Source organism: Zonotrichia albicollis, chromosome 23 (assembly GCF_047830755.1).
Source record: "Zonotrichia albicollis isolate bZonAlb1 chromosome 23, bZonAlb1.hap1, whole genome shotgun sequence".
Taxonomy (NCBI): domain Eukaryota; kingdom Metazoa; phylum Chordata; class Aves; order Passeriformes; family Passerellidae; genus Zonotrichia; species Zonotrichia albicollis.
The window spans coordinates 3,573,865-3,596,025 of NC_133841.1; the positions used below are offsets into that span (position 1 = coordinate 3,573,865).

General features: G+C 45.5%; 2 protein-coding genes across 8 annotated transcripts in view; one reads left to right on the forward strand and one right to left on the reverse strand.

The window, feature by feature from the left end:
* DHX8 (DEAH-box helicase 8) overlaps positions 1-4,202 on the forward strand; it is a 19,260-nt gene extending 15,058 nt beyond the window's left edge. The window contains exons 21-24 of one of the 2 annotated variants that reach the window (XR_012583581.1): positions 615-811; positions 1,707-1,886; positions 2,816-3,554; positions 3,719-4,202. Coding sequence is in view for 1 of the 2 variants with exons in the window: in XM_074557781.1 (XP_074413882.1) it covers positions 615-811; positions 1,707-1,886; positions 2,816-3,035 (597 nt within the window). In the remaining variant the exon portion in view is untranslated. Of the gene's footprint in view, positions 1-614; positions 812-1,706; positions 1,887-2,815 lie in introns of both variants that reach the window. The other variant, XM_074557781.1, reaches the window with a different exon arrangement.
* ETV4 (ETS variant transcription factor 4) lies at positions 3,900-18,790 on the reverse strand. 6 transcript variants are annotated; one of them, XM_074557787.1, is made up of 13 exons: positions 18,409-18,790; positions 18,228-18,321; positions 18,063-18,110; positions 16,255-16,308; positions 15,681-15,795; positions 14,569-14,715; positions 12,723-12,937; positions 10,539-10,613; positions 10,399-10,461; positions 9,888-10,060; positions 8,125-8,226; positions 6,742-6,944; positions 3,900-6,473 (listed from the first exon to the last, which is right to left on the reverse strand). In XM_074557787.1, exons 1-13 carry the CDS (start codon positions 18,451-18,453, stop codon positions 6,278-6,280), a joined length of 1,530 nt encoding a protein of 509 aa, XP_074413888.1. In that variant the 5' UTR covers positions 18,454-18,790; the 3' UTR covers positions 3,900-6,277. The 6 variants fall into 6 exon arrangements, with proteins under 6 accessions (XP_074413888.1, XP_074413887.1, XP_074413886.1 ...); XM_074557786.1 differs by having other exon boundaries at positions 9,888-10,057; positions 18,228-18,324; positions 18,409-18,788; XM_074557785.1 differs by having other exon boundaries at positions 18,228-18,324; positions 18,409-18,788.
* Between the last annotated feature and the right edge of the window lie 3,371 nt (positions 18,791-22,161).

Consider the following 22,161-nt stretch of genomic DNA (forward strand, 5'->3'; position numbering starts at 1 on the left):
CCTTCACCAGGATTTTTTTTTTCTGGGAAGCTGAGAAAAAAATACTTGTTTCTTCTTCTTTTGTTGCTTTGGAATGTAGTTTAGAAATTGTTTATCCAACATGTGAATTGTTTTTACTTAATGACCAATCAGAGTCTAGCTATGTCAGGACTTTGGAGAGTCGTGAGTTTTTAATTAGTATCTTGTTAAACTTTCTGTCTGTATCCTTTCTCTGTTCTTTAGTATAGTTTTAGTATAGTATAATATAATATGATATGATATAGTATAGTATATGATATATAATTAATATAATATAGTATAGTATAATATAGTATAGTATAATATAATATGACATAATATGATATTATATAGTATAGTATAATATAGTATATTATAGTATAATATAGTATAATATAATATTTCTAAAAACATGAACATGAATATTTCTAAAAAACATTTTCTTCCTGCCATGGGGGACCCCAAAAATACCACATTAATCCTGTATCATTATCATGATATGTTTAAAATGATAGTTAAAAAATGATATGAATGACAAGGAGCCTGTGTCGTCCTTATTGTCCAGGAATTTTCTCTATGATGATATCTTATATATCGATGTATATTTTATGTGTTAGGATAAACAAGCACTTGCTGATCAAAAGAAAGCCAAGTTCCATCAAACAGAAGGTGACCACCTCACTCTGCTGGCTGTGTACAATTCCTGGAAGAACAATAAGTTTTCAAATCCTTGGTGCTATGAGAATTTCATCCAGGCCCGTTCCTTGCGCCGGGCTCAGGACATTCGCAAGCAGATGTTGGGCATCATGGACAGGTGAGCACATCCAGGAGGGACAAGTTCTGACTCTGTGGTCTTGGCAAGGATGAAAGTTTGACAAGAAAGTCTCACAGATGCTTAGCAGAAAGATTTTGGAATGTAGAGTTTGATGAAAGAATAGAGATGGAAGCAAGTTTTGATAGAGAAGAAAAGAATTGCTGAGCCAGTCTTACTGGATAACCAAGGAGGCAAAGGGTGTGTTAGAAGGGGTTTTTATGGCTTAGAGCAAAAGATAAACTTAATTCAAACCAGAAGATGTTTTTACCAAGCACAAAGATAGCACAGGCAAATAAGGCAGCAAATGTTGCAAGTAGAAAAAAGGTCTCAGAATTTTCCACTGCAAGAAAACTGAAAAACAACTTCTGGCTTAAACTGTAATGTACTGACTTTGGGGAACAGTAACATGAATATGGTAATTACAGTAGTTATGATGGGCTAGAGATAAAAGTTAAGGTATAGATTGGTTCTACTGTATGAAGATGCTCAGCAAAGAAAAGCATATAATGCAATGTAACCAAAAGAAAAGTATATAATGCATTGTAACCTAAAGAAAAGTAAATAATGCATTGTAACCTAAAGAAAAGCATATAATGCAATGTAACCAGAAGAAAAGTATAGAATGCATTGTAACCTAAGCTAAGTGTCTCCAGGCCTGCCTGCAGCTGGAGCTGACAGCTGTAGGTGCAGCTCTGCCACCCACAACTCTGGACTCTGCAACATCTTAGATTTAATAAACTGCATTTTAAAGTCCCACATCTCTCACTCAAGCTCTTACACTCTATCTCCTGTTCTTACATTGTAGTAGCTAAAGAAAATTTGCTGAACTCATTTTGGTAGCTGCATCCAAATCTGCAGAGCTCTGATCTTTTTCTCTCTGTCTCTTGTCTGGCAGGCATAAGCTGGATGTGGTGTCCTGTGGGAAGGCCACAGTTCGGGTCCAGAAGGCAATTTGCAGTGGCTTCTTCAGGAATGCAGCCAAGAAGGATCCCCAGGAAGGGTACAGGACACTCATTGACCAGCAGGTTGTTTACATCCACCCATCCAGTGCTCTCTTCAACAGGCAGCCTGAATGGTAAGGAAGGCAAGAGCATGGGATTTCCTGTTTCTCCTCAGACTTTATAACAGAGAAACTTGTGGTGTGTGGAGTACAGATCTGGGCAAAAGCTCCTGATTCCTTAGCAATGAGAAAAGTTTCAAGTCTGATTTTGTCTCTTTCTGCTGCTGAGGGTGTTCAGAGGGGTCTGAGGATGAGGGAAGAGATGAGGATCTGACTCCATGTTTCAGAAGGCTTGATTTATTATTTTATGATATATATTATATTAAAACTATACTAAAAGAATAGAAGAAAAGTTTTCATCAGAAGGCTGGCTAAGAATAGAAAAAGAAAGAATGATAACAAAGGCTTGTGGCTCACTCTGTCTGAGCCAGCTGACTGTGATTGGCCATTAATTAGAAACAACCACATGAGACCAATCCCAGATGCACCTGTTGCATTCCACAGCAGCAGATAACCATTGTTTGCATTTTGTTCCTGAGGCCTCTCAGCTTCTCAGGAGGAAAAATCCTAAGGAAAGGATTTTTCATAAAAGATGTCTGAGCTTAGTGCCTGTGCAGAGATGAGACTGAGTTTTGGAGCCAAGGCCAGGCCTGAAGTTGTAATTGTTTCTTTATTGTGGAAGGGGGTTTAAAACACTGGGTATTAAAGAGACAGAACATTGTTTTAAATGGGATGGAGGAGTTCTGTGCTGAAGAGTAGCTGTGAAGTAGGAGGAGGAAAATAAATAATTTCAGATCCTTCTATTGAACAGAGGTAGTTTGGAAGGGAGACTTTAACAAAAGCAATTTTTAAGCACTGGGCTTGCTCAGTCCTTTATCCAGAGCGATAACTCTTCTGGATGGTTCTTCTGGAGCTTAAAAGGAGCAAGCTTAGCTCCTCCAGCCCTTTCCTTGTTGCTTCTTGTTTGCAAAACCCGATTTTCAGCATTCCGTCCCTTTTCCCAGGGTGGTGTATCACGAGCTGGTGCTGACCACCAAGGAGTACATGAGGGAGGTGACAACCATCGATCCTCGCTGGCTGGTGGAGTTTGCCCCAGCTTTCTTCAAGGTCTCTGACCCCACCAAGCTGAGCAAGCAGAAGAAGCAGCAGAGGCTGGAGCCGCTCTACAACCGCTACGAGGAGCCCAACGCCTGGCGGATCTCGCGCGCCTTCCGCCGGCGCTGAGCTCTGCTCCCGCTGGCTCTGCTGCTCTGCCCCTGTGGGGCTGGGCCTGTGCACTGCTGCCACTGTCCTGGGCACACACAGCCCCCTGCAGCTCAGCCTGGGCAGCCCAGATGTGCTGCAGCTGCACAGCTGTGGGGCTTGGAGCACTTTAGTGATGCCTCTTTTGAGAGACAAAATCTAAGACTCAAGGTCTGGGCTTTGAGCTGAACAACAGAAAAAATGGTGATTTAGAACTGGTTGTTCATCTGTCAAGGGACAAAATCTAAGACTGAGGAGTCTGGGTGAACTGAGCTGAAATTTTTAGCTTCCCCTTTTAGATATTCCCCTTTTGAGAGAGAAAATCAAAGACTCAGGAGTCTGGGCTTTGAGCTGAACAACACAAAAAATGGTGATTTAAAACTGGTTGTTCACCTTTCAAGAGACAAAATCTAAGACTAAGGAGTCTGGGTTACTAAGCTTAAATTTTTAGCCTCTCCTTTTAGAGATTCCCCTTTTGAGAGACAAAATCTAAGACTCAGGGTCTGGGTACTGAGCTAAACAAAACAAAAAATGGTGAACTGGTTGTTCATCTTTCAAGAGGCAAAATCTAAGACTGAGGAGTCTGGGTACTCAGCGGAACAACACAAAAAATGGTGATTTAAAGCTGATTGTTCACCTTTCAAGAGACAAGATCTAAGACTCAGGGTCTGGGTGAGCTGAGCTGAACAACACAAAAAAATGATTTAAAACTGGTTACTGACCAGCCTGATTGGGTTCTGAGTGACCAGACAAATAGAAGGTGGAATAGTTTGTGTTTTTACCCTGCTAAAAGGGATTTATTCCTGCTTAAGGTTCTTGCTCAGTGACTGCTTTTTGGGAGCAGCCTGTTCTTTATTTTACCAAGTTTATGCATTTTCCCATGCAATGTAAATACTTGTATTTTATTTAAGCCATCTGTGGTGAGATATTTAGTATCTCTGGCTTTGGGATAAGGCAGGAAAAATTCTTGAAACCCAGCTAGAATATATTTGGACAATGGCACAGGTCAGGCTGCAAGACTTACCCTTCATCCCCATCAGGGTTTATCAGCCATTAATCCCCTCTGCAGCACAGTTCCATCTGGGAATGGAAGTGGTTACAAGTGTTTGGACCTTTTATTCAATGTGCCATGTGCTTTATTTTCACTTACAGTATTTGGTGGCATCACAGCTGTTGGGTTTTTGTAATAGAATGAGCTCTTACAGCTAAAGTGTAAAAATTGTATAACAGTTTATTGTTTTAAAAAGAAGTGTGCTATGTCAGGCCCAAACTATCTGTAAAATATTTTTTTTTGTTGCTAACAGATGAAATTTATTTGACTCCATAACTGTAGAAACCTTATTTTTTTTTCTAAAACTGGGACATTTGCTAAAATTATTGTTGAAATGTGGAGAAGTACCTTGCTGGTTGTTTTACCCAGTGAATTGGAAGAATGTTTCACATTGAAAAGTAACTGTGTTGGAAATACCTCTCTGTACAAAGGTCAGCAGGGATGTTCAATGTCCTGAGCTTTCCCTCGTGTTGTATCATCATAAAATTAAAGGGAATGACAAAGTTTGTAACTTTGGACTCAGAGAGTCAAGGAAAGGACAGGAGGGAAGGGCAGGGGGTGGCCCAAAGGATCGATGTCACATCCTTGGGAATGCTGCAGGTGGAGGTGCCAAGGGAGGAGCAAACCCAGAAGGTCAAGGAGGAGCACTCAGTGAGGTTGCACTGGCCCAACACAGACCAATTTATTAATGATAATATTTTTACACTCATAAATAGTAAAGGCAGTTTATACCAAAGGAAAGGTTTCCCTTCACCCTCTCTTCTGGCACAGCCCAGGGGCTGGGCAGGGCAGGGCAGGAGGGGCAGAGCTGCCAGAACACCAAAGCAGCAGCAGAGCAGACAGCTCTGATGTCCAGCCCTCCTCAGGCAGGGAGAGCTGCCTGCCATGGCTTTGGGAGGGTTGGCATTGGCCATGCAGGGACAGGCAGCAGGGAAAATCAGGCTTTCAGTCAATATACAGAATTTTTTCTACAGGCTACCATGCTGGCAGGATTGGCAATGTTTTGTATTCAGCAGCTGAAACATCAATCTGAAGCAGTGGAAAGAGACTTTTTCTGTATGGGTACACTTGTCTAACTGGGAATGTGGTGGAGCTGCTGATTAAAATTAAACACCTCTTAATCAGGATGTGGTGCCCAATACAAACATTTACTGTTGTGGAAAACCTGCCAGTTTAGTTAAGTGCATGTGCTGCACTGGACTGCAGAGAGAGCTGCCTTTCAACACATCTGAATTCCCCCCAAACATGCAAATATCTGTGGAGTTTAAGTCTGAATTCCTATATTAAGATCTATGTATAGTTCAGATTATTTTGTATAGCATTTTTTAATCTCACCTCCACCAGGTGTGATTAAATTCAATCCCACCTCTTGCCTCAGTCAATTCTCTAGCCAAGCTCAGGACGGGCACACTCCAGAGCCTGGCAGCTCTTCAAATCTCCTGAGGATGTTTTTTGAGGAACTTTTCCAGTTTGGAAAAGCCACAGCACTGCACTGAGCTGTGTCTCAGGCTTTGCTGCTTCCCACAGCCCTGAAGGAGGCGCTGGTTTGAGCTGTGCCCCAGAGCAGGGCAATAAATCAATAAAATCCCTTTGGGCCATGGACTGCAGGATCCTGCACCTGCCCTGCTCTGAGGGCCTGAACAGCACAAACTGCTGGCATGGGCAGGGAGGGGATAGGGCAGGAGCATGCAGGATAATTGATGAGTATTCCTCAAGGAAGGCACAAAATCTGGGAGCATTGTCCTGCAGCCATCCTGGGAAGGCTGAAGTGGCCTTTCAGAGTGAGTTCCTCTGGTCAGAGCTGGAACCAGGTCATGCAGAGGTTCAGGACATGGACAGGAGGAACAGAGTCCGCAGCAGCACTGTAACATTCTCATCATTTCTCTCGTTTTTCTGAATGAAAAAAGCCCTGGTGGGACAGCATCCCCTCCCTCTGCAGTGAGGGGATTGTGACAGGTTTGGTACAATCACCTGAGAGAACCTGCCCCATCCTCACTCAACCAAGGTTTTAGCACAAGCACACAAGAGCCCTGCGTGCTGCCCCAGGTGATTTTCCATTTGTGTACCTGAAAACTTGTCCTGGGCAGGGCTGCAGAGTTCAGAGCTGGCTGAACAAACACTGCACCAGCTGCCCACCATCCACCCATCCCTGCCCACAGAGCTCCCAGCAGTGCTAGTAGGTGTAGCCTTTGCTGCAGAGCTGTGCAGGGAAGCTGCTGAGCTCTGGCAGGTGGGACAGGGGCAGCGTGTCCATCCATCCCTCCATCCATCCATCATCCATCCATCCATCCATCCATCCATCCATCCATCCCTCCATCCCTCCATCCCTCCATCCATCCTGCCCACAGAGCTCCCAGCAGTGCTCGTAGGTGTAGCCCTTGCTGCAGAGCTGTGCAGGGAAGCTGCTGAGCTCTGGCAGGTGGGACAGGGGCAGCGTGTCCATCCATCCACCCATCCATCCATCCACCCACCCATCCATCCACCCATCATCCATCATCCACCCATCCATCCATCCATCATCCATCCATCCATCCATCCATCGTCCATCCACCCATCCATCCATCATCCATCCACCCATCCATCCATCCCTCCCTCCCTCCCTCCCTGCCCACACAGAGCTCCCAGCAATGCTAGTAGGTGTAGCCCTTGCTGCAGAGCTGTGCAGGGAAGCTGCTGAGCTCTGGCAGGTGGCAGCCATTGTCCCCCAGGTGGGACAGGGGCAGCGTGTCCTCCTCGCTGAGCTCCAGCTCCGCCCTCAGCCGCGGCTGCTCGGGGAAGGCCATGGAGAACAGAGCCTCGGGCTCGCACACAAACTTGTACACGTATCGCTCCCCAGCCACCTGCAGGGAGGAGAGGAGGCCCGGTGAGTGCTGCAGGCCCAGGGGCAGCGCCAGGGGAGGTTTGCACCAACATCTGCCTGCCCTGAGATGTGTCAGAGCTGCTCGTTGCTCCTTGGAGCAAACACTGGCTAGGAAATCAGAATTTATCTTTCACCTGCTTTGTCCCTGTCCCACTCCCTCTTCTCCTCTCCCTCCACAGTGCATCTGAGAAAGCCAGCAAGCTCAGGTACGTGGCACTTAAGCAGGCATAGGAATTTGGGGAAGGTTTCCCTGCTGTCCTCTTGCTGCTCTGACCTCCCCTGGAGCAGCTCCTGTGCAGGAATGTGCCCCCTGTTGATGGAGTGACTAAATTATCCTTGGTCTCCTTAAAAAGGAAAAAGCCCAGAAGTTTCTCTCCTCAATTTGGTAAAAAGACACCTCATAGGTGTCTTTGTCCCCAGATAGGACCTTGGGGACTTCAAGTCAGACCTAAGGATTGGACAGAGGCCAGAAAGTCCTGCCTGAGCAATTCACTAGAAAAGAAGAGAACAAAGGAACTAATCACTTTTGTGGGGTGTTTTAGCAGGAGCCTCTTGCCCCTAGCTCAGGTTTTCTCTGTAAAGAGTTTTGTTATTTTGCCTTTTAATAAAACTTTTCTGTTTCTAACACTACCTCAGAAGCCAGCCTGCTGATTTTATGCCATTTGAGGTAGCTGGGCTAGCTTGGGTAGGATATGTTTCTCTGAGAGCTTATAGGACCTGGCTTGAGGAGAAAATATGTCACTCCTGGAGCCTGGGGTGCTGGCAGCTGACACTCTGTCCCTGAACAGTCTGCACTCAGACACACTCCCCGTTCTCTCTCCAGGGCCCTCACACCATCCCTGCCACACAGCACCAAGTTCCAGGCAGCCTCTCCTTCACTGATTCTACCTCCTCGAAGCTGCGTCAATTCCAACTCTCCTGACTGCAGAATATACACAAAAAAAGAAAGAAACTCTAATTCCCCCTTTGTTTGGTTTCTCATGCTTTGCAGTTGCAGCTAGCTCTGAGTTTTCTGTTCTTTCTAAGGCCTGCTTGCCCAGCTTTCTAAAAATCTTACCTTTGCTATTTCCCACAGCTAGCTCAAGGCCTATCTAAGGCCTCTTGTCTCAAACAAGAGAAGCATCACATAAAACATAATTTTTCCTGATTTGCAAGCTGACCTTCTGCATGATGCCTTTCTCGTAGTAGTAGCGCAGAGAGCGGCTCAGCTTGTCGTAGTTCATGGCTGGACGGTTCTTCTGGATGCCCCAGAGCCTGGCCACCTGCAAACAGCACCAAAGAGCAATGCCTGTGAGCACAGCTGCCTCAGCTTGAAAGATTTAGCTGAAATATTTATTAAATATAAATAAATAGATTTATTCTATTGCCATCTGTCAGAGGTGGGGCATTTATCTGCAGTTCATTGAGCAGTTTTCTTTATCTCTTCAACAACCAATCCTCCCTCCAGGAGCCTTCTTCTAGGGCTGCTTTTCCCTATGTTACACCTAATTTTCAAGGTTCCATGTTTATCAGGAAACCAAGAATGAGGGAGCACACTGGAAGAGACCTGTGCCTTTCTACTCCTTCTGGATGCCCCAGAGCCTGGCCACCTGCAAACACAGCACCAAAGTGGCAATGCCTGTGAGCACAGCTGCCTCAGCTTGAGAGATTTATGTAAAAAATTTATTAAATCTAAATAAATACATTTTTTCTATCACTGTCTGTCAGAGGTGGGGCATTTATCTGCAGTTCATTGAGCAGTTTTCTTTATCTCTTCAACAACCAATCCTCCCTCCAGGAGCCTTCTTCTAGGGCTGCTTTTCCCTATGTTACACCTAATTTTCAAGGTTCCATGTTTATCAGGAGAACAAACATGAGTTAGCACACTGGAAGAGACCTGAGCTTTCCTACTCCTTCTGGATGCCCCAGGGCCTGGCCACCTGCAAACAGCACCAAAGTGGCAATGCCTGTGAGCACAGCTGCCTCAGCTTGAGAGATTTAGCTGAAATATTTATTAAATATAAATAAATAGATTTATTCTATCGCCACCTGTCATAGGTGGGGCAGTTCTCGGCTGTTTATTATGCAGTTCTTTTTTATCTCCTCCACAACCAATCCTCCCTCCAGGAGCTTTCTTCTAGGGCTGCTTTTCCCTATGTTACACCTAATTTTCATGGTTCCATGTTTATCAGGAGACCAAGCTCCAGGAGGGAGCACACTGGAAGCGACCTGTGCTTTCCTACTCCTACACGATTTTCAGCTTTATCCATGAGACTCAGAAGTCTGTTGTAAGCCAATATCAACTCATCTGCACTGAAAGTGCCCATAAATTTTGATTTGTAGCCAGAGCAGTGCTAAATGCAGCTCTAAGTGCAACAAGAGATGAACAGATATTATGGACACTTCTCCCAGATGCTGTCAAGTACCACTGGATTTTTTTGGAGCATGGCAGCATTTGGAATTACACTTCAGTGGAAGTAATTTTGAAATAAAGATAGACTAGGGCATATTTTATGAAAACTTTTGAGCCATACTGATTGCAGAACTCCAAACCTCAGTGTCAGCCTCAAGTATGGAGCATGACAAGGCAGCACAGGCCACTGCAAGCTTGAGAGTGAATATCCAGGGAAATGAAGGCTGTGGATAATTTGACTCAAGCACAGGTCACTGCAAGCTTGAGAGTGAATATCCAGGGAAATGAGGGCTGTGGATAATTTGACTCACTGCATGGCTGAGGTTATAAATTCACACAAAAGCAGTCTTTCTTAATCCTGGTTTTTGTGCCACTCAAGTGTTTTGACCTCTTCTAAAACCCTTGACTTGCTGCAGGATGTGGGAAGTGCCACTGGCAGGGCAGAGGAAAAGCCACTTGGGAATTTACAGAGCATATAAAGAGCAACAGAGCAAGAAACAAGAGTGTTGTAGAGAAGCCCGATGGTTTCACCTCCTCTGGCTCAATGAGCTTGAACTCCATCCCTCTCCCAGTCCAGGCAATGAAGTGGGAATTGGTGGGGTTGTCCAAGAGGGCCACGAGGAACTGCCAGAGCTGCAGCGAGCCCCGTCTCTGGTAGGGGGGTCCTTCCCTGTACCCTGCACCTTCCTGCTTGAGGTCTCCTGCTGGCAAGGACAAACAAGACAATCTCTAAGGAGAACAGCGAAAAAAAGGGGGGAAAAAAGCAGCACATTTCGCTGCTTCAAAATGTTTACCTGGAATATTTCAGTTCACATAAAACAGTGGTAAATTCAAAAGAGCAGCTCTGATATGAGTCACAATTAAGCTGATTATGCTAGAAGGCCTGGTTGCTGCTAAGAAAGCTCAAAAAATGAGCAAAACACCAAAAAGCTGGGTACAAAAACACAAGGGTAATGAACTATGTAGGTACTGGCCAAGGGGCTGGCTAAGGTGATGGATAACCCTATCTTATATAAAAACTCCAAGCCTTTCTTTCTCCAACCTTCAAATTTCTCTGGAACAACACAGACATCATCAGCAAAGGGCCTCATCTGCTTGCCATAGCCTGGAAGAGAAAGCAACAGCAGCAGTCAGGGTGGGAGCAGAGGGGCAGGGAGAAAAGGCAGCGCCTGCAGCTCTCACCTGGTGCATCCTCTGTGCTGCAGTGGCTGGGGTAACCCTCAGCGTTCACGTACATGGAAGGGCACTCAGGAGCATCTACAGAGCAATTAACAAATTAACAAACCCATTTGTTTAAAAAGCACAGGTGGACAGGTGAGTTTAACCAAGGTCCTCTTGGAGCCCTGCTAAAGGGTGAGAGTCAGACTGATAACTACAGCTCATTTGCATTATCCTTTAAATCACGAATTAGAGCAGTAAAATTTTGTGGCACCATCCTTCAGAGCAGCCAGGATATCCAGCCAATCACCTCCACATCACTTTTACACAAAATCATGTATAAATCAATATTCAAAATCAATCTGAACCTCTCTCTCCTCTTAGTTTAAGATAATTACACACTTTGCTGCTGCTTTAAGAAGGCATTACATTTTTCCAGGGGAACTGTGATGCTGAAAATGGAGAGCAGCAGCATCTGAATGTTTCTAGAGTCTCACAAATGACATTTCAGATGCCTCAATTCTCCCTGGCTTTTTCACATCATGAGGGGGCATTCTCACAATCAGTTTAGGAAATATAAGAGAAAAACTAAAAACAAGCAGGAAGTCTTTTCCTGGTTCTGTGTGTAAAGTGCTGTCTGTGCACTGCAATTTGTGTTTTCTGAATCGAATTTATTTACTGTGCACAGCTCAAACAGAAGCTGTAACTTTGCAAAGGTTTATGTTCCATTTCCCTCTCACCCCTGTGTCTGGCCATGGCTGCCAGCAGATTTTTGCTGATGCTGAGGGAAGAGAACTCTGAGCTGACAGCCTGGGTGTTATTACAACCATAAACTCTCACAAAACCACATTTCCATCCTCTGGGCTTGCACATTTTCTGAACAGACCCAGTGAAATTGTAATACCAATATCACCACAGTGATCCCCTCATAGGAGCTTTTGATTTTTGTGCTTATTTCTGCTAAAGGAAACCATTCCAGCTGTCCATTAAAATACCAGGAAAGCAGAGGTATCACTCCCTCTGGAAGAAGGGTATTGTGATCTCAGGGTAGTGAGTCAGAAAAATAAGAAAAATAAGATTTATCCCTTGTGGAAAAATAAGAGAATCACCTGGTGGAGATATCTGGAATCTAGAGAGCTCTTTCTGGCATCACTGACTTCAACACATTTAATTCCTTCCTTTCTGCTGCTGTTTACTGTTTTCACCATGATTTCTTCAAAACTGACCTCACTTACTTTCTAAGCTCACAAACACCCCCAAAACCAAAAACTCCCTGTGAAACTGGAAACAGCCTTTTTGTCATTCCTGATGGTGTGAGCGGGCTAATCATGAATTTTGAGTGTCTCCTAATTGGCTCCTTACTTTTACCTTGTTTGAGCGGATTTAACATCGCCTCCTGCCTTGCTCAAGCTTTCAGCTCTGCACCACAAATTCTTTCTCAGAGCAAGAGGAGTCTCCCAGCCTTATTTTGGCTGCAGTGAACATCAGAGCTGTTTTAGCTCCCAGAGAGCTCACGCTGCTGCCAGTGCTGCTCCAGAGCTGAGAGAGCAGCAGCTCATCCAGCTGGGTGCTCCCCAAGGAGCTGCTCACCCCCTGATGGTGCCCATTGCTGGGGGAGGTGAAACAGGAAAGCCTTGTAAATATGATTGTCTGGCAAAAGATTTTGAGAATATGGAAACTGTAAGGGAGATTGAAATGAAAGCAAGCTTTGAGATACCTCAGTTACTGAACAACTGGAAAACAATGGTGTGGCCAGCTGAAGGTAAAACAACACCCTCTGCCTGCAGACAGGCCCAAGGGTCAGAGCAGACCCCACAGCTTGGCAGAAGGGGTCCAAAGAGGAGTTTTTAGGGTTTAAAATGGAACACAGTATGGTAATGTAATGATTCTTATAGGCTGTATGTAAATGCTGTAGGATTTGTATCTTGTACTAGATTGGTTAGTGAGAATTAGAATATTCAACACAGAAGATTTGTTGTATTGTAATGGGAACCTCGCTCTCTTACCGTTTTACTCTCTCACCCTCTCATCCTCTTTACTTCTCTTGGGCCTGGCCCAGCTGTGGCTGCAGCTCCCAGCAGGGCCCTTTGCAATAAACCCCAAATTCCACGCCCTGGCTGCAGAGATCTCTCCTCTCCATCCATCCCCACCATCCCACCCCCATCACCCCCACAGTCCCTGCCCTCAGGAGGGGTCAGTTCTGCCTACCTGGCTCGTACAGGTAATCCACCTGCTCCTGCTTGACCAGCACCGCTGCAGGGAACTGCTGCCCGCTGCCTGCCCGCTCTGCTGCCTCGTACTGGGGGTCCTGCTGCTCCTGCTTGAAGCCCTGCTGGGGGAACTGGAGGCACTGGTAGGCACTGGGGTCCTCCTGGGACGGTGGGAAGGGCTGGCACATCTCCAGAGGCCGCTGATAGGCAGAGCTAAGGAGGGAGAAGATGTGAGACCGCTGCTTCCTTGAGGATTTGCAGCCCCAGAAACAATGGGGGATCCCCTGAGCCTGTGGAGAAACTGTGGGGGGCTTGAGAGCTGACCTGCAACAAAGCTGAGTTAATAGAAGAAATAACAATTTATGATTTTTGAGTGTATCCATAACAAGGATGACAAGATTGTTAACATGGAAACAGATTAGAAAAGATATACATATATATATATATATATATATATATATATATATATATGTACCTATATATATATCTATATATATCTATATATATCTATATATCTATCTATATATTTATATATCTATATAGATATATATAGATATATATAAATATATATTGATATTATCAATATATCTTACTATTAATATTAATAATATACCTACATTATTAATATATATTGATAGATATATAAAATATATCTATAAATATATCTATCTATTTTCTATATATAATATCTATTATATATATATAACATTTCTGTAATTTAAAATAAAAATTATAAAAAAATTAAGGTAAAAATATTTTTAAAATTAAAAATTAAAAAATTATAAAAATTTTGGGAAATTTTTATATCTATTATATATATCTATTCTATTATATCTATAGAAAATTTTTGTAAGCTACACTATGTGCATAAGTAAATGTGTATATAGATATATTAAAAGGTATATATAAATATATATAATATCTATTATATCTATAATATCTATTATATCTATAATATTTATTATGTATATGTATATATATCTATTATATATATATATAAAATTTTTGTAAGTTAGACTACATGCATAAGTAAATGTGTATACATGCCTTATTAAATTTCTGTAAAACTTTTGCCAATTATATTAACACTACTTGCTTTGCACCAATAAATATAATCAGTTATTGTGATGTAGTTAATGACTTAAAATCACACTCTATTAAGAGTATATAAGCTAGAGAACACGCAGAATAAAACCATTTTTCTTCTTAGGCTCTGATCACATGTGTGTTTGTCACGTCCAACCTAATGGTGACAAAAACCCCCTGGTTTCAGCCCTGGTTTTTGATTTCTGGGTCCCCGGTTTCAGCCCTGATTTTCTTTTCTTGGCCCCCAGTTTCAGCCCTGATTTTGTTTTCTGGGTCCCTGGTTTTTGTTTTCTGGGTCCCTGGTTTTTGTTTTCTGGCCCCTTGGTTTCAGCCCTGGTTTTTGCTTTCTGGACCCCCCTGGTTTTTGTTTTCTGGTCCCCCTTGGTTTCAGCCCTGGTTTTTGTTTTCTGGGTTCCTTGGTTTCAGCCCTGGTTTTTGCTTTCTGGTCTCCCCTGGTTTCAGCCCTGGCACGGGGCTGGATGAGGGGCAGAAACTCCTCAGCCATCGCTGGAGCTGCAGGAGCTCCCTGTGGCTGAAGGAAGGGTGACATCCCAGGGCAGGACGTTTCCAAGGGCAGCTGCCCCACAGCCCATCGCTGCAGGACCTGGCAGGGTTAAGGGTGTGGATTTCACAGCCCAGGCAGCAGAGCTGGGTGCCACAGGAGCTGCAAACAGAGCACGTCCACCTTCCTGCTGCCACCACCCAGGAGGACAACCCTCACCTGTGGCTGTCCCCTCCCCAGCTCTGGGGTCACTCACCTGCTCTCGCTGAGGAAGCCACAGCTGGAGGTGGAGCTGGGTGGCCCTGCAGGGCAGGGGAAGCTCCTGTCCTGCCTGGGGAGCTGCTGCAGGGCTGGCTGAACCAGGACTCCAGGGCTGGGGCACTGTCTGGGCTGCTCGTAGGCACTGCAACAGCCAAACAGAGATTGCTTCAGATCTCCAGGAGGGACTTGGGGCAGCACCCGGAACATCTCTGTCTTAGGCTGCAAGATTTAGCTGGGAGTGTGTTTTATCATCATCTGTAGAGGTGGAGTGGGGATCTGCTGTTCATTGGGCATTTTTCTTTATCTCTTCCACAGTCAAACCTCCCTCCAGGAGACATTCTGTTAATTGGTCAGTAATGATTAATTACCTTCTGTTAATGGGTCATTGAGTGTCCCTGAATGGCTGATAAAATTCCATCATCCCATGGGGAGATGCTCCGCCCAGGGGGAGGAGCCAAGCATTCCTACCTGGATACAATCTGAAGATTTCAAACATTCCTACCTGGGTACAATCTGAGATTTCAAACATTTCTAACTGGATATAATCTGAGATTTCAAACATTTCTAACTGGATACAATCTGGAGATTTCAAACATTTCTACCTGGATACAATCTGGAGATTTCAAACATTCCTAACTGGATACAATCTGAGATTCTGGGACACCAGAACAGCCTTTCCACTGGATTCCCACAGGAACAGCTGCCTCTTCCACTGGATCCTCAGAGGAAAACCCCATCCTTTTGCAGGATCCCTGCTCCAGCACAGCCACCCCTGACACTGCAGGAGGGCTGAGCCACAATTCCAATGGCACTGCTGCCAACAGCCTGACCCACAGGGTGTCAGGCTGGGTTCTGACTCTGGCAGTGTTGTTTTGTTCTATTGAACTATTTATATAATTTTTATTTTCTTCCCTAATAAAGGACTGTTATCCCTGCTCCCATATCTTTGCCTGAGAGCCCTTAATTTCAAATTTATAACAATCCAGAGGGAGGGGGTTTATAATTTCCATTTCAGGGGAGGCTCCTGCCTTCCTTAGCACACACCTGACTTTCCAAACCCACACACAGATTTCAGAGCAGCTGCTGCCCCCTCTGTGTGAGCCATACCTGGCATAAAGGCACTGCTTGCTGTTGTGCTGGAGCGGCTGCTCGTGGCTGCAGGACAGCTCCGAGGGGCTCTGGGGCTCCTTCTTGATCTTAGCAGGAGGACTGTGAAAAGCTACTGCAGGAGAGAAAGGAAAGGTCAACCTGACACTTTTCTTCTTTGTGGGGAGCTGTGATTATCAGCATTTGTGAATGCAGGGGTTCCTTGGCTGAATCTCTGCTGTGCCAACAGTTCAGTGCCCTGAACTCCATGGGATTGTCAAGATGTTGGATGCGTTGGGAGCAGCCAATTCTTTCCAGCCCCTAATAGCTGGAACAGGATCTCACATTACACCTGACTCACTGATTCACTCAGAGTGAAAATGGGACCTCTCCTGAGCTCTAGGTCAAAAAGAGAAAGAAATTAAATTTATGGCTCAGAGACCAAGCTCTGAGGAAGGAGGGAAACAAGAGCAGCCAATAAAAGTGTTTAATTTCAGTTTATGTGGGGGAAACTGCCTGGAGCAGGGGGGAAAGGCACCAGAATTTGGATTTGCCTTTTCCCCCCAGAGGGTGTGAGCATTCCCATGGTACTTACAGTTTTCTGAATGGAAGTCAGGCACAAATTGCTCATCATTGTCTGGAACCTGAGCTGTCAGGAGAGAGAGGGAGGGAGGGAGGGAGAAAAAGAGGCAGGGAGCAGTCAGTTTTGGCACTTTGTTCAGCATAATTAGCGCTAAGGCAGAAATAAATCTCTGCAGGAAAGATCTGAGCTTTCTGCTGGGATGATTTTAGTGACTAAGGAGAGTTTTCCTTTGGGATTAATGAATACATGTGAGTCCTGGGAGAAACCCTACCCATATTTTATAACTTCTAACAATTACTTTTACATCCCTTTTACTGCAGGGGAGGGAGAGCTGGCAGCAGATTGTTGTTTTTTCATAAAGTCTGTCAGTGCTGCCTGAAAGAAATGTTGCTGCTGCTAACAAAAGTTACAGTTTTTGATATTGCAGAGTGGAGAACAGATTGCACTCCCTCTGCTCTAAAACACAGGTGATGCAGTCAAAATTAAGGGACATAAAGGGTGGAAGCCTAGTCAGCCAAAAATGAACCTCAGGCAGTAACCCTGCTCAAAACGCCATGCATATTTTTACATCATTATTGTTAAATATTTTAAACTACCTAGATACAATAAGTACTTCTGTCTTTACCAAAAGACCGTACTCGAGGATGTGTTTTGAATTTTCTACCAAATGGATCATCTGTATTACTGGAATTAGAGCAAAATCACCACGTTTAGAACTAGATTTACTTGGAATTAATGTGACTTCCTGGCATTCAAAGTTTTCCTTGAAGTTCAAAACAATGAAGACACTAAACTGAAAAGTATGTAAATTCCAGGAAGGTCCCCACAAAGTATTACACGAAAAAAAAAAAAAAGAAAGAAAAAGAAGAAAAAAAGAAAAAATAGAAGCATTTTTTATTCCCCAAATTAAAAGACTACTTTGTTGTTTAAGAAAATATCAACGTTCTGGCAACCTACAAAGATAAGTGACAAATTAGCATAAAATCGAAGCAGTTCCAAACAGCCTGGAGCGAAAATTGTACCCAGGGAAGCGGGCCAGCAGCCAAGCTCCATTCATGAGCAAATGCCCGGCACAATGGTGCCATTCAGCGTCCTCATTTCTACAAACCCGGGGCTGGCAAGGCTGGAAAAAAACACTTTTGTTTGGAGCCAGGAGAGGGACAAACCCCAAAACCAACTCAAAACCGACAGAGCTGGGGGAATCATGGAATCACTGGGTTGGAAGAGACCTTCAAGATCATTGAGTCCAACCCATTTCCTGACATCTCAGCTAAACGTTGGCACCTAGTGCTTGTTTAAACACCTCGAGGGCAGTGCCCACCTCCCTGGCAGCACATCCCAGTGCCCACTCCCTCTTTCTGTGAAGGACTTTTTGCTCATGCCCAGCCTGAACTCCCCCTGGCACAGCTGGAGGCGGTGTCCTCCTGTCCTGGTGTCACTGGTGACCATTCCAGAGGAAATGACCTTGTGGGAATGGTGTGAGCACAAAGGACAGAACAGAATGACCAGGTTGGAAGAGACCCCCGAGATCATCGAGTCCAACCCAGCCCCAACATCTTCTCCACTAGACCCTGGCACCCAGTGCCACATCCAGGCTTGTTTTAAACTCATCCAGGGATGGCACCCAGCAGAGCTGGGGGAAATCACAGAATCACTGGGTTGGAAGAGATCTTCAAGACCATCGAGTCCAACCCATTCCCTGACACCTCAACTAAACCCTGGCACATCCAGGCTTGTTTTAAACACCTCCAGCGACGGCGACTCCACCGCCTCCCCGAGCAGAGCATTCCAGAAGTTTAAGAAGAAGGGAAGCAGCCTACCTTCAGTCAGCCAGGTCTCCTGGAGCTGCCGCAGGTCCTGGAAGAGCTCTGCGGGGAGAGGAGCCGCTGATTGCGGGATGCTCCGGGCACGGAGCGGGGCAGGATCCGACCCCACTCCCGCTCCCGGTCCCGGTTCCCGCCCGGCCACCCCCCGGTCCCTCTCACCTTCCGAGTCCTGCTCGGGCGGCACCGCCGGTTCCCCGGGAGTCCTGGCGGCGCCCAGCACGGCTCGGCCCGCGGGCAGCGCCGGGCCCGGGGGCTGCTGCGGAGGGAGGAGCGGCTCAGAGCGGAGCCCCGGGCGGAGCGGGGCCGGCCCGGAGCCCCCCCCGGCGGAGCCGCCACTCACCTGCGGGAAGGTGAACGGCACCTGCTGGTCCAGGTACCCCTTCATCCTCCTGGGGCATCTGGGGGATACCGGGGCAGGGGAACCGGGCTGGGAACCGGGAGAGGCGGAGAACGCGTCGCTGAAACTTGGGATGCGAGGCGGGACCGAGCCCTGCCGGGACGAGCCCCGGGACAGGGAGCGGGTCCCGTCCGAGCCGTCCTTCAGCAGCGGCGGGCCCGGCCCACGCGGAGCCCCCGGCGAAGCCGCCCCGTGGCCGCTCCGAGGCCGCCGTGGGCCCGGGCCCGGGGCCGGTCCCCCCCCATTGGCCGCGCTCACGGCCCCGGCTCGCCCACTCCTTTGTTTGATCGAATTTGTGAATGAAGCTCCGAGTCGGGGCACGCCCGCCAATCACCGCTCGCCTCGGCCGCCAGCCATTGAGGAGTGGGCGTGGCCTCCACCCTGGCGGGCCAATCACATCGCAGGGCAGCGCTGTTCATTCATCGCGGGGAGCCCATTCATAAAAAAATAGAATCAGCCGGAGTTCATTCATGAGCGGCTCCAGGCGGGCCCCGCCGTGTCCCTGTGTCCCACCCAGCGTGGCGCTCCTGCCCCTCCTCAGCATCGCACTCGTTTTTTAAACCTCTCCGAGGTCATTTTCAAACCCTCTGAGGTCATTTCCAAACTCTCTCCGAGGTCATTTTCAAGCCCTTCGAGGTCATTTGCAAACACTCTTCTCGTTCAGTTCCATTCTGAGCAAGTTTCAACAAGAGCTGGAAGAAATCTCACCAACCAGAGCAAAAATAAACTAACTGCCTGTCAAAATCAGTTTTACTCATGCAAATGTTAAAGGACTAGAACATTAAAAAAATAAATCTAATTTTGGGATTTGCACACTAAAAAAAGTGAATTTGCTTTTCCAGATATGGTCTCCTGGGCCATGTGCATGCATCCAATATTTTTTCCCCAGTTTCTCCTTTAAAATTCCAATATGACATGTAACATTTATTAATCCTGTTTAACCTTCAAAAAATATTAGTGATATGCAGGGCCTGGTGATAATGAGATAATCATTCATGGAATGTTATGTCATGGAAGAGAAATAGGTACTCAAGAGAAGAAGAAAAGGGGAAGTTATCCATGGAACTTGAAATTTTTAATGTTTTCTCTGTCTCACCCCTCTCAGTTTGCTGTATTGTCCTGCTGGCTGTGAAAGGGGTGTCTGTGAAATTTAATTATCTAATCTATGTGTATTTTGATATTTTTGCTAATAGGTTACAACTCCCCACTGTGTCAGGGAGCCTGACTGACACACAGCCCTGACACACCTGGGGGAGCAAATGCCATGCAGATTTTTACATCATTATTGTTAAATATTTTTAAGGATTTTTAAGAAACACCAGATTGAACAGGAAATTCACAGCCCCAAATTCACTGCCGTTGGTACTGACCAGGCAGTAATGCCATTTTAAAATTTATTTGGGATTTTTTTTGGTGCTTTTTTCTCTGACAGAGATGTTCTGTCACTGCTATCAATGACTTTTTCTATTCCTGTGTCACATTTATTTCCAAAGGCTGGCTAATCAAATGTGAACAATTAACATTCAGAGTGATTAATTGCCTTCTATTATTTTTTTTTCCTTGAGGTGTGGGGTGTGTGAAGAGTTCAGATGTGACACATAAACCAGAGAGCTGATTCTTATAAATTCTTATAAAGTAGAAGAGCTGTTCTTATAAATTCATATAAATCTTATATAGTATTAGCAACAGATTTATTCCATCACAGTAACCCACACTGCCTGAGGTGTTTCTTCCCTGCACTTACAGTTTATTTTTCTTAGTCACCGAGTGAATTTTGTGCCTAATCCCCCTCTCCCTCCTGTGCCCACCCCTAAGATTTAGCTGTGCTGGTTTCAGAAAAGCCAGCCCTGGATTTCAGCTGCATCCCCTGCAGCTGTGGCTGGGGAAATGCAAAGCTCTCAGACAGAGATGCTGACACAGACAGGATCCAATTACAAATCTCTTAGAAAGTGACACACTGAAAGCTGGAAAAAACCCTCTCTGTGCTGTAGAATGGAGCAGGAAGAGACCTGCAGTTCTATAAAAATAATAATAAACAGCTGGATGAAGAGCTCAGGTTTCTTAACATCAGGCATGAAATCAGCCCAGCTGCTCCTCAGTACCCTGCTGCTCCTTGGACAGGAATATCTGAGTGAGGAGCTGGGGCCAGAACTGCCCATGGTTCCCAGTGATGCAATTCCTGAGGAAACATAGAAATCCCAACACTGGGAACTCCTGCCAAGCCCCAGGAGCAGCCCCAGCTCCTGGCAGAGTGCAAAGAGGGGCTGGGAATTGTGAGTGCAGATCCCTCTTGGTGCTCTGGGTGCTGAGAGTTTCAGAATTTCGGTGCTGACAGGCTCTGACCCCCAGGAGAACTGCACTGACCTGAGGCTGTGGAGAAGCTTCCAGAATGGAATGATAGAACTGGGATTGTGGGTGTGGAGTTTGGATAGAAGTGTGTGATATCACAGGGTGGAAAACTTAGAGTTTAAGGGTTTAGAATATTGTAATAAATATAGAGCAAGATGGAGGGTTTAGGGTGGAGGCTGCTCCTTCTTCTTATTCTTCCTCACCTTCTTCTTCTTCCTCTTCTCCTTCTTCTTCACCTTCTTCTTCTTCTCCTCCTCTTCTCCTTCTTTTCCTCCTTCCTTCTTCCCCTCATTCTTCTTTTTCCTTCTCCTTCTCCTTCTCCTTCTCCTTCTCCTTCTCCTTCTCCTTCTCCTTCTCCTTCTCCTTCTCCTTCTCCTTCTCCATCTCCTCCTTCTCCTCCTCCTCCTCCTCCTCCTCCTCCTCCTCCTCCTCCTTCTCTCCATGGGTTTGGGTGGTATTTTGTAACTGGACAGAAATGTCCACATTGCATGCCACGAGTGATCAGTTATTGGGTTAAAAGTAAAAATAATTTAGCTGTCATTTCTTAACTGGATAGTTCAGCCTTAAAAGACCTCGTAACAAGAGAGAGTTGGTGATTTTGTGCCTTGGTAGTGAAATACTGCAGAACTCAGGGCTGTGAGACTGCAACATAGACAAGAAATAATAAATATTTGAGCCTGAACATGAATTATCATCTCAAATGCTTTCAATCCCACCTCCACAGGAGAAAAAGAAGCCAAACCCCAGCAGATCCTCAGTGGGGAAAACACCTTGTCTGTGTTCCTGCTGCTTCCCAGTGGCCAAACAACACCACTAAACAGATTCAAAGAAAAGAAAGTAAAATTCTGATAAAGCAGGATCCTCTTTTCAGCCTTCTAGAATCTGAAGTTTTAATATAATGATTATTACAGGCAGAAATATCTCAGGTCTGCAGCTCAGTGACCTCCCAGGGCAGGTTCTTTAGAAAAAGTTCGCTCACATTGTGATTCCACGGATTTTTCTCCCCACTTTTAAAAAGAGCAGAGTTACACATGTTTTTCACACAGACTACAGTGCATATAAGCTTTCTCCCCCCCATCCCTTTTCCACTTAAATGGAATAAAAAAGTCATAGGTAGCAATGAAGATAAAAGTAAAAAGGCCTGAGTGTCCCTGGGGGCAGATTTGCTGTATTACTTCCAATAGTTTTAGAACTGAAAATGTGAAAACACATTTGACTGATGCTTCTACTGCTACATGGATATTCTCAGCTTCTTTATTGTGATTTATGTGCAAGGATGAAGTCTATATTGATTGATCAAGACCTATCTGGATAATGAATTTTCCTTGATACCAGACTTATTTTGCA